The sequence below is a fragment of the Hordeum vulgare genome, chromosome 6H, assembly GCF_904849725.1.
Source record: "Hordeum vulgare subsp. vulgare chromosome 6H, MorexV3_pseudomolecules_assembly, whole genome shotgun sequence".
Classification (NCBI taxonomy): Eukaryota; Viridiplantae; Streptophyta; class Magnoliopsida; order Poales; family Poaceae; genus Hordeum; species Hordeum vulgare.
The window spans coordinates 435,234,289-435,246,721 of NC_058523.1; the positions used below are offsets into that span (position 1 = coordinate 435,234,289).

General features: G+C 47.5%; 1 protein-coding gene across 1 annotated transcript; it reads right to left on the bottom strand.

Annotated features, from left to right (window-relative positions):
• Nucleotides 1–5,543: 5,543 nt before the first annotated feature.
• Nucleotides 5,544–12,134, bottom strand: LOC123401250 (homeobox-leucine zipper protein ROC5-like). Its single transcript, XM_045094999.1, has 9 exons — nucleotides 11,603–12,134; nucleotides 11,262–11,491; nucleotides 11,042–11,159; nucleotides 10,240–10,953; nucleotides 10,047–10,148; nucleotides 9,723–9,950; nucleotides 7,953–8,130; nucleotides 7,340–7,713; nucleotides 5,544–6,380 (listed from the first exon to the last, which is right to left on the bottom strand). Exons 1-9 carry the CDS (start codon nucleotides 11,702–11,704, stop codon nucleotides 6,021–6,023), a joined length of 2,406 nt encoding a protein of 801 aa, XP_044950934.1. The 5' UTR covers nucleotides 11,705–12,134; the 3' UTR covers nucleotides 5,544–6,020.
• Between the last annotated feature and the right edge of the window lie 299 nt (nucleotides 12,135–12,433).

A 12,433-nucleotide genomic window follows, 5' to 3' on the forward strand; every position in this document is an offset into this window, starting at 1 on the left:
CCTCCTCTCTCCCTTGCGCAAGGGAAGAGGAGGCTTCCCTAGGGCACAGACCTCTCCCTCCTGTCCTCCTATATATACTAAGGGTTTTGAGGGTTTTAGATACAACAGAAAACAGCCACGTGTTGCCCTCTCTCTTGATTTGTTTCTCCTCTAGTTTCAGCGATGCTTAGGCGAAGCCGTGCTGGAATAGCATCACCACCACCACCATGCAGCCGTGGTGGAGAACTCATCTACCTCTCTGCCCCCTCTTGCTGGATCAAGAACGTGGAGATCGTCATCGAGTTGTACGTGTGCGGAACGCGGAGGTGTCGTCTGTTCGACACTTGATCGGGACGGATCGTGGGACGAATCGTGAGACGGTTCCTGGGATGGATCGTGGGACGGTTCGTGGGACGGATCGTGAAGACGTACCACTACATCAACCGCGTTTTTAGCGCTTTCGCTTAGCGATCTACAAGGGTATGTGGATCCGATCTCCCTCTCGTAGATGATCATCACCATAATAGGTCTTCGTGTGCGTAGGAAATTTTTTGTTTCCCATGCAACGTTCCCCAACACCAGCTACCACAGAAGATCCAGCCACTGCAGTCTCTCCTGTGGTCGACCCAACCTGGGGATCCCCTTCAGGTGTTGCATGGTTGGGAGCGTGTGGCTGTGATGAAGACGGCGAAGATCCCCGAACGGGCGACACACGCCCAGGAGATAGTCCTGATGTCGACGAACCACTGGGCAACTACATCACCGCACCATCATTGCATGTCGAAGGCGTGTCTACCGCAGTTCTGCCCAACCGCGTACCTAAATCACGAGCAGATGAGATGTGCACGCCAAGAGAAGTACCGCCAGATCTCTCGGGAACGGCGACCGCACGAGGATCTGCCTCGTGTCTCGTGCCAGGGTGGTTTGGTTGTATCGGTTGAATCTGCTTCGTAGAATCATGAACACAGGTGTTTCCTGCTGCAGTTTTTTCTGCAGTTGTATTGTTGTTTCCTGCACCATGGTCAGTAGCATCAGTAGTACTATTAATCATATGATCATCAACAGTTTCGCCCCAAGATCAGTAGGATTGAGCGGCTCTGGTGGAAGTAGAAGAATCTCGGCCCTTAGGCGAGCACCAGGATTAGGGTGCAGATTGGAGAAGGGAAAGACATGCTTATCAAACACAACGTCTCTAGAGATATAGACACGACCAGTGGAGATGTCTAAACACTTATAGCCTTTGTGGAGATTACTATAGCCGAGAAAAACACATTTTTTAGAACGGAATTGGAGCTTGTGGTGTTGTAGGGGCGAAGGTTAGGCCAACACGCGCAGCCAAAGATGCAAAGAGGAGAGTGATCTCGGGTTTCACCAAACAGTCTAGTGAGAGGTGTTTCATGACTTATGACTTTGCTAGGCACCCTGTTTATCAAGTAGGTTGCGGCAATAAAGGCCTCATCCCAAAACTTCAAAGGCATGGAAGCTTGAGCAAGCAAGGATAGCCCAACTTCAACGATATGCCTATGTTTTCTTTTGGCTGATCCTTTTTGTTGATGGGCATGGAGGCACGCGAATGGTGTGAGATGTCGATTTTGATGAAGGAGTTGAGCTTTTCTTACTCCCCTCCCCAATCAGTTTGAAGTGCAAGAATCTTGCGACCAAACCATCGTTCAACAAGGTTTTGAAAGTCATGAAATTTGTTAAAAACTTCACACTTGTGTTTAATGAGATAGATCCACGTGAGTTTGCTAAAATCGTTGATGAAACTCATATAGTATTTCTTTCGTCCTACAGTTTCAATAGCAGGACCCCACACATCAGAGAAGATAAGTTCCAATGGGAATTTAGACTCACTCAAAGATTTCGAATAAGGATTGAGAGGCGTCACATACAAATTTATTTTCATCACTACTATCACACGGGAGTTTATTTTTATTAAGAATCTTCCTAACAATGATGTAAGATGGATGACCTAAACGTCGATGCCACCTATCCAAGGATGGTCTGGTGACATTGAGCACTTGCTTCTGGACGTTTGTTCATGTGTGTTTGACAGGGTATAGGCCTCTTCTACCCCTATTGCGAAGCATAACCCTCCTCGTTTCCAGATCTTTATAAGAAAAAAGTGAGGGTGAATCTCAACAAGAGTATCATTATCAAGAGCAAGTTTACTTGCGTAAATTAGATCTTTGGTGGCTTCTGGAACATGAAGAACATTCTTAAGATGGAGATCACGATCATGGGTGGAAATTGTTGCATGACCTATATGATCAATAGACATACCTGATCCATTTGCAGTGTGAATTTGATCATTGTCGGTGTACCGTTCCCTGGCGGTCAGCTTCTCCAGGTCACTAGTGATATGGTCAGTTGCTTTGTTGTCCATGTACCAGTTTGTTTCTACCCCGTATTGAGGGGAAGCCATGTTTGCTGAGCGCTCCTCTCCCCCTTGATAGGAGGAGTCATAGCGCTTCCAACACTTCCATGTCTGGTGGCCGACCTTGTTGCAGATCTGGCAGGTTGGCTTGGCGGAGTGATTGTTGTTGTAGTTCCCACCGCCACCGTTGTTTCCTTCAGCATAGCCACCGCGGCCACGGCCACGATCTCCATTGGGGCCACCGCGATCACTGCCGCCACCACGGCCACGACCGCGTGCAGACGCATTTGCAGATGACTGCGAGGACCCGCCATGAAGATTCATGCGGGTCTCAAATTTCAGGAGTTGTGAGTACCCTGTCAAACGGTGTGCCTCTTGGCAGGGACGTTTGCGTGTTTATATAACAGGAAAGATTACAGGTTGTTGGGCAGGTGGTTACATAATGTGACCCCTAGTCCAAGACTATACAAGATAAGGATCAAGGAGATCTAAGCTAACAACTCAGCCTACCCAAGATACATCACGCACGCCCACAACACCACCCTGACATATTGCCACGTTATACAAACTTCTAAGCCTATCGTTTATCAATGGTGTCATCGCAATGTATGCATCTTTAATGGCATTGAGGCCCTCCACGTCATGTGTCCTGTAGAAAATCAAAGATCAAGCACGGCTATGGACGAAGGCCGGTGTTAAAGGATTGACTTTCATCCTTTCTAGACACAGTCCTTTGTCTTTTGGGGGTAGAGCATCCCTCACCATGTATGCTCTGGTCACTATGTAACGTCTTTACGCTCATATCAATGATGTACCAACATTTTGTTCTAGTTTTCTAATTCCTCCTTTTAATGAAAATATACATCATCATAGAGGTCTGACAACTATTCGAATGTGAAATGGTATCATTGCCGTTTAGTTACCTAGGGATTCCCATTCATCATAGACGTCTGACGAATGGGGAATGGAAATGTATTGAAGATAGATTCAAAAAAAGACTAAGTTGCTGGAAGGGCAAGCTTATGTCTTATGGTGGTAGGCTTGTGTTGATCAATTCGGTATTGACAAGTTTGCCCATGCTCCTCCTATCTTTCTTTGAAGTACGGGTCGGGGTACGAAAAAGACTAGACTTTTATAGATCTCGTTTCTTCTGGCAATGTGATGAGGCTAAGAAGAAATACCGATTAGCAAGATGGAACATTATTTGCAGAGCCAAAGATCAAGGGGGTCTCGGTATTGAGAACTTAGAAGTGAAAAATAAATGCTTACTTAGCAAATGGCTTTACAGTCTATCTACTGAAACCGAAGGGGTGTGGGTACAAATTTTGAGGAATAAATACATACAGTCTAAGACATTGGCCCATGTTACAGTTAGACCTAATGACTCACCTTTTTGGAAGGGGCTAATGAAGGTCAAGGTAATCTTCTTTCAGCGGGTGAAGTTTTTAGTTGGTAACGGTACCACAACCAGGTTCTAGGAGGATACTTGGCTTGGGGACACTCCTCTAGCTCTACAATATCCTTCTTTATATAATATTGCACAACGTAAGGAAGATTATGTTGCCACAATATTACAATCGGTACTTCTGAATATCCAATTCAGGCGAGCTCTAGTGGAAGAACGCTGGAATTCTTGGTTGCACTTGGTCACACGATTGACAGATGTTCAACACTCTCACGAGGAAGACAGTATTCACTCGAAATTAGCTACGAATGGTAGTTTTTCAGTGAAGTCGATGTACATGGATCTAATTAATTCTGGGCCTCTTTCGAGATTGTTACATATTTGGAAAATTAAAGTGCCACTTTGAATTAAAATTTTCATGTGGTTTGTACACAAGAGAGTTGTACTAACCAAGGATAATTTGCTAAAACGGAGTTGGATAGGCAGGTCTACTTGTTGCTATTGTGATCAGAATGAAACTATAAAACACCTCTTTCTTGATTGCCCACTTGCGAAATTATTATGACGCACTGTTCATATAGCCTTTAACATTAATCCACCAACGAGCATTAATATGCTATTTGGGACGTGGCTCAATATAGTAGACGTACATATAGCGAATCATATCCGGATTGGGATAAGTGCTGTTTTTTGGGCTATATGAAACACTAGAAATGATATGATCTTTAATGGCAAGAACTTTACTAATCTTCTGCAGGTTATCTACAGATCCACGTCTTGGATCCGTACGTGGTTGTTACTCAGTCATGCGGGCTCCAGGGAGTTTATGTCTATTGGGTGCAACCGATGAAAGACGGTCACACGGGCTATCTTCAACCGATTTGAATGACAAGCTAATAATAGGCTAGGTCTATAGGCATTGTAGCCTTCTTTTAGTGTTGCTGCAAATGGTAGGTTTTATTTACCTTTAGCATTTATTTTATTGCTGACTATTGTGGACCTAAGACTTTGTTATTATTATCCTTTAATAAGATGGTTGCGTGCATCGATTGATGTAGAGGCCGGAGGCATTGTTCCTCCTTTTAAAAAAAAGATACACAATCTTTGTGTATTCGTGAAAAATAGTACTCTATCCTCACTTTCCCTGACGGTAGGATACAATGGCAGTATCTTTCCCTGACGGTAGGATACAACGGCATACTGCTGTACAGACTGACGATAGTCATTTATCCATGTCAGCCCTTGAGCGGCAAGTCACGAGCGCCGGCCTGTTTGTTGACAGCAGCGGGAAGCCGATAGACTTCTGTGGTGTGTGCTCGAGTGCAGAGCCGGGGAAAAGGGCAAAGGACAGTGCTGCAAGCCACTTTACTTGGCGCCTATCAGATTTCTCTTCTGATCCAATTACATGTACAGTGTGAAAAAAAAAATGCTTCTTCTCTTTGGGTCGATGAGATGAAAAAAACAACTTTCGGTTGTACGTGCAAACTGTCAAACTGGGTGCGACAGCAGCACGACCCATCGCTATCGACGTAACAGCCCGCGACCCCACGCCGCAGGCCGGCACAGAGCAATGAATCCTATGCGGCCGTGGCAAACTGGCAATGTGTTGACCCTGAGTAACCCACACTCCCACAGCAGTATTTCTTTGCACCAGACTTGATAGCAAACTGAACTTCACAGGACCTTTCAAGATCACTCTTTATGACGAAACTGTGGGCACTCCAAGCAGCACGTACACGACCAAAGACTTACCACCAAGAAGAGTGTCAGTGAGTGCAGCAATTATCTGAACTTTGGCCGGCCATTGATTGCAAAAATAAATTCCAGTTGATCCACAGCAACGCCAGACATTATTTGGCAGATAGCTTTCAAACGTTCATGTTTGATTCTAGACCTCTACCAGAACCTATGGACGGCACCAGTAGATCAACCCAGCATTCCTGAGCTTCCACTTGCATACCAGCTCACCCTTACAACAGAAAGAGAGACGCACAAAACAGAGGCAACGAGCCAGCCAAAAGTTCACCCTAAAACGATGGAACTATAGCATGTCCTTGAAGAAATATCTAAAATGCATGGCACTGGGGAAATACAGCCGGACGGAAGAGGCCGAGTCAATACCCGAACCACCACCATTGCTCTGTGCTAAGGACCTGTCAAAAAGATCCTTATCACCTAGCAAAGGATTTTTTTTCATTGCGCGGTTCGTTCTTGACTCAGACTCAGCGCCCGCCGGTCATCCCCAAGGCAAAATCCATCCTAACACTCAGGCGTTGCGCATTGCAGCGCCGTCTTGATCTTCTTGATAGTGCAGGAGATAAGATTGTTCACGGTCTCGACCGATTCCACTGTGAGCTTGGCGGTGGGCTGGCTGTTCACAAGAATCTGGAATGCCACCGTCAGCAGAGAGCCGCCGGTCTTGTGCTCGCTGCCAATGCTAGGACCGTCAGGCAGAATGGCAAATCCAGATGGCAGCAGAGCAACATAGGTGGAGTCCCCGCCGTTCATGACCAGCTGCATTGCTGGGATGTCCACAGGAGCGTATACAACAATCGACCCAGATGCATCAGTACACGTTTCCTGAAGGATCAGCATGCTGCTCTGGTTGGCACTCATAGCCTGCAGCAGAAGGTATGAATGATCAGAGTTTTTTTTATAACATTTGGTGGTATCAATAGCTAAACTCAAAATGTCCTCAACAAAAATGATGAAAAAAATTTATGGACCAAGCAGTTCAGAATTGAGAGTACATGCCATATTATCTGCACGAGAAAAGGTGGTGTTCTTATTTCCTTTTCTTACAAAGTCTTTAGAATCAAGATCTACACGGGCTGCACAAAGGATCCGGGACAGCTTTGGGTTTGGATTCTAACACTTTGTACGCATTACAAAACAGTAATGTAAGTTGTCAACCTGACACCTTTTCAAGCAGATCTGCACCCCGTTCCCCAGTTTGGTCCCCAGTTTGGACCTTTCCGCAGACGTTGTGAAAAGTGTGGGGCTACTCGTTCTAGACTTTCTAGTCGGCTTTAGCTTTTGGTCCATGATTACGACCTTTTTTCAGCTGCCCTAGACTCCTAACACTATTTGATGGAAAGTTGCCAGACCTTTCTTTGTGATTTTTCCTTGTCATCATTGGTTCACAACATAGTTACTACTGGATAATGGATTGGTGTTGAGCTATTATTCTATGTGACAGCTCCCTGGTTATTGGCAGCTAGGCTATATCTGTGACATCCAGAAACTTCTCCATGTAAGTAAAACATCTCCAGAGTTCAGTAATCTGCTTGTGATGTCTGTGTCTCAGTGATCACCTAGAAAGTGATGTAAAATGGAGTACTAAATCATTTTTAATCAAGTACTAAATCCATCCAAGTAGGCTTTTCCATGCACACAGCCGTATACTAATTTATGGGTAAGCATGTGGAACAAACAACAAAATTGTTGCAGGTTCAGATCTGCTCTAGTGAAAGTGATGTGCCATACCCTAGACATAATTTCACCATTCTGGGGAAACCCCTTTAACCAGTTAACTACTAAAGAAGTAATAGAACAGAAGCAGATTAAATAATACTCACACTGGCCCTGAGGAGGGATACCGAATTTCCATTCTGATGCCCCTTTGCAATTCGAGCCATCTCCTGCATGGGTCCTCCATTACTGAGGATATCCCACTCGGCACGCAGCTGTTCATCACGCAGAAAGTCGAACAACTTCTCAGGGGCAATAGGCACCCATACAGATGTGGCGGCACTCAGCACCACCCCCGGTGGCTCCCCAGGCTCGCTCACACTCTTTCGTGCCATAACACGCACATCCTCACCGATGCTACCTGTTGCACCATCCAGCTTGCTCCATTCACGCGCAGATGATGCGCTCACCCCCGCACAGAAGTTCTCCGTCATCCTGCGTGCGAGCTTCAGCATGCTACGCCTACCCTCTTGTGATATAGCTGGCACCAAATGCAACATATTATTGTCGATATTCTAAATAAGTTACTTGCCATGGTATACTATTCCTAACAGAAGAGCATCATTTCAAAAGTAGTAGTCTTATTTGTAACATAGTAAGCTACTTCATAAAATGCGGTCTTAATTACTGAAATGCAGCTAGCGCGTGTTATTTGACATGGAAACAGTGAGCTTTACAGGGTGTACAAGGAAAATGGCAAAGGTTCGGAAATCTCTGTACCTGTTTGTTCATTAGGTGACGCTGTAGCAGAGGACATGAGGATGGCCAGGCATTCACACTGGCGCTGCAGAGTGGCGAGCCAACGGCTGGCGCCAAAGGCAAGACCAGATCGGAGAAGTGGTCGGTAGAACTGATGGACAGATGCCTCATCGTATTCAGTATGCTCAACCCATGTGACCTACAGGGTAAATGCATCTGTTAGCCATAAATGCACGCCCACATGCAATTGTCTTGGGGTGTTGTAATACAACAACCGAGTTCTGAGCGCAATACAACACACAGCTGTGGGTACAGTGCAGAGATTAGATAGCCCCATTTTTAACCATACTATGTAGAACTTTTGTTGACGTAAAAACGTAAAAACTACACATTGGGCAGTTTGGCAGTTAACCAGTCCCCAGATGTGGCCCTACTGATGGTCCGCGGGTTCCACCATAACTTCTAGTGTGCAATGTTTGAATTATGGCACTTTGTACCAGGCATACCATTTTACTATTACTATGGTGAGACTTGGAAAGGATACGTAAGAGATCTAGTAACATGGAACGAATGGATCCACGACAAGAAATGAAAACGGCTTGTATAAATAAATAAACAAATTACAACCAGAGCAAGATAAGAGCATATCTCTAGTTTTATAATAGAAGAGCAGATACTTCTGCACATGGATTTGCCAGCAAATTTTGACATCAGTCTGATGCTGCATTGTTGATTTCTTGTCTGCGAACTCCCAAATGGTGCATATACACTAGTTAATATTTCTTCCTTTGAGATCTTACAATATAAGTCATTCAAAAATATCTTAAAAGTGACGAGTGTGTACATACAAGACAGCGTGTGATCAAGGTGTTAGAGAAATGGAAGAACCATTTTTTCCCCAAGTTCCTGGAACATGAATAATTGCTCCTGAAATTGATCCATAACTCACAGGACTAGTGTTTACTTCAACAAACTAATAAAAGAGATCTCTCACTGTGTTTTAAAACAAATATATTTCCTTAATCCGCTCCGCATATTAAGAACATCTTAAGATCTGTGCAAATCTCAGGTACACAGAGACAATTTTCTTAACAAAGGAAATGAGCAAGTTCCGCAGATTTCAACATGTCAGGGACACCTTGAAAAAATACTGACAATAAGTTACCCAAGGTGCTCCATCCAAGGGGTAGAAGCATCTAATCCCCTAGAAAAGTTGGTGGTGCAATTAAACAAGCAGATCAACATGCTTGGGTAATTGTGTTGGATCCACAGAAATGTTTAATTATTCCAGGTAGCTTGTTTAACCCATCTCCTCGTTGACCAATCGATTTGTTTATGTGGGTAGTGGGTTCATGACCCTAACTAATCAATTAGGCCTTGACTTGTGAACACTATGTTGCATGGGCATCATCAAATCACATTATAAACTAATCAGCAAGATAAAACAAACACTTCCGAAAACAACGCCACTGTCCCCAAATTCTGAGAGAAGGCACGGTGGTAGTGGAGAAGTAGTGGAAGTAGGATGGTTACTTCTAATGCTCCCGGGAAACTTTGACCAGTTACTTGCGTGCAAAAGTTCCAGTCGCAAACTACAGTGAACATAATATTCGTTTTGAATGTGCCAACATTTCTTTGCACTAAAGTGGCATATAACTTAACTTTACCCCCATCAATCAATTATTTGCAAAAGGCAAACATATTTTTTTAGAAAAGGAAAAAGGGCAAACATATGCCAATCAAAGAGAACTATTTGATAAAGAAAACATTTAGATGGATCTTGGTTATTACCTTACAGTAGCCATTGGGAGTGTCTTGCATCACACAGCCGGAAGGTAGCCTCCTGCACTTCAAGTTTGCACCTGCGGATGTCGTAGCAGAATTTTGATTGCTCAACAATCCATCAATGGACACATCAACCACTGCCCAGGCACCCTCAGCCAGCTGCTTGCAAAACCTGAGAAAAATAACCTCCCTTATGGGGACCAGAGGTGAGAGCACCTGTAGCTCAGCCTTCATCTGTGGCGAGAAAACACAAGTAAAAATTAGCAACTCGGGTCAGATGTGGCGACACTTGTTGCATACGATGGACATTGGGGACTGTTAGGCACTCACTAGCAGCAACGCTCCATTCCTGGTTCCGCCAATGCCGTTAGAAACCTCCTCAAGGATTGTGGCCTTAGCAATCATGCATGAGAACATGTCGGACCATCGTCTCTGTGAAATGAATGGGACAACATCAGCATAATACAACCACCTTTTATAAACAGGAACAAATGTATGAAGGGAAGAAGGTATGAGCTCGAACCTCGTCCATAAGGGTCTCTACAAGGGCAAGACTGTTGTCGATGATGACCAGGCCGGATTCCCTAGAGGCCTCAGACACAAATCCAGCAGGCTTCATGCCAATGCAATGCTGGGAGGAGTGGAGATACTCCTCAAAGTTGAGTGACTCCTTGTCCGGGAAACCAGGCAATCCCGTAACCCAGAAAGGATCATCGGTCTGTGCCATCTTGACAAGTTCATCCATTGCGCTGATTGCAAGCTCCAAGAAGACAGACCTGTCAATGTCCACCATGGATGCTAAAGCAGAACCAGTGGCCCGTGCTGGTGTGATGACGGTGCCCATGGAGCTTGAGGCACCCCCGGCATACTCGCTCATCATACCGTGCATCGAAGACTGCATAGACCCTATGCCACCGATTCCCCCGACTGCTAGCTCCAGTGAGGAGTTTGGCAAGGGCATCGACAGGTGTGGCTGCAACTGGAGTGGCGACAGAAGAGACACGGGTTTGCCGAGGAACTTGGTGGCAAGGGTGCAGACACGGTTGAGCTCATCCTTGAGCCTTGCATTCTCGATGCGCAGGTGCTGCTCCTCCAGGGAGACCTCCCCTAGCATGGCCGGGCTGCCGCAGCCGCCGCACATTGGGGTGCGCATGGCCTCCCTGATGGTCAGGTTCTCCGTGCGCAGCTTCTCATTCTCCTGCTTCAGCAGCGCGTTCTCGTGCCGCTCCAGCTGCGTCTGGGCACGGAAAAAGACGCGTCAGGATAAAGCATGAGACCACGAACGGGCGAATGAGAAATGGATCGCGGATGATAAATCTACTTACCTTCATCTGAGTGCGGCGGTTCTGAAACCAGAACTTGACCTGCCGCGCATCGAGGGAGAGCCTCTTGCTGAGCTCGCCGCGCTGCTTCTCGTCCGGGTGGGGGCACTCCTTGAAAAGCCTACACGAGGCGGAGAGGACGACGAACCCATGCATGAGAGGACAGGAGGAAAAAGGAAGAGAGAGAAGGTGGATGCAAATAGCTTTGGGCGGTGGCTCTTACGCTTCGAGCTCCTGGATCTGCTGCGGCGTGTGGCGGTGGTAGCGCTTCTTGCGCTTGCGGGGGTTGCTGCCGCTGGGCTCGGCGTCGTCGTCGTCGTCGCCGACGCCGGAGATGGCGTCCAGGTGGTCGCTCCCCGACCGGCTGTCGTTCTGCGCCTCCGCGTCCCTGGCCATCGCGCCGTCGGGAAACATCCGCCCGCCGATGCCGCCGTCTCGCCCGCCGGCGTTGTCCTGAAAACAACAACAGCAACAACAAAAAACTCCACCAATCATCCACCACGCCAAAGCAAAGCGAAGCGAAGCGAACGAGCGTTCCGGCCGTGACGAGCGCCGAAGGCTTACCAGCCCGAGGGAGAGCGCGGGCGAGGAGGAGAAGGCGCCGGCGTAAGGGAACTGCATGCCGCCGCCGCCGCCGCCGCCGTCGAAGAGCCCCCCGAAGCTCATCCTCCCACGTCCCCCGGGAGGAGCAGACACGACACGAGTGTAGTAGACCTGGCGTCGCCTTTTCACCGTCTCTATCCTCGGTCCCAAAAAGGACCTAGGCCTGGATCTGCACACCTCACGACCCGAATCCTCGGCTGCGCCTCTGGAAGCGGTGGAGAGAGAGAGAGAGAGTCGCCCCGCCTCGCCTCGGCCACCCTCTTTCTACTACCACGAGATTAGGCCCCTCAAAACCCTAACCCTCCACGGCGAGGGGAGGATTAGAATAAGGGAGGAGTGGAGAGGCGAGGCCGGAGCGAGCGAGCAAGAGAGAGAGCTGGCGATTAAAGAAAGCTTTATGCACGGGGAGATGGGAACGGGAGGGTCAAAATGGCAAGACGACGATACGAGGGGAGCGATGTGGGGGGAGGACTCCCCGGCCCCCGGGTGTGGACGCACGGAAAAGGGTGGGGAGAAACGCGAGGCGCTGACGCTGATGCAGCGCGCAGTCAAACGGGCGGTGCGGTGCCTGTTTTTTGTTGCCTTCCGGCGCCCTCGCTTACTTTCTTGCGCCGAGCGGAGCCGCGGAGGGCCGTCAGGTCCCGGGGGGGTGGGGTCCCGTTCCGTCTCCCCGCCTCCACGGCGTCTTGCTCCTCTGGCCCGACCGCCGCAGCGGCTCCTTTGCTTGCCTGCCGGAGCTGCTAGTGGACCCGTTTCCGTTTCATCCGTGGCCTCACTAGTAACTGTGTTGCT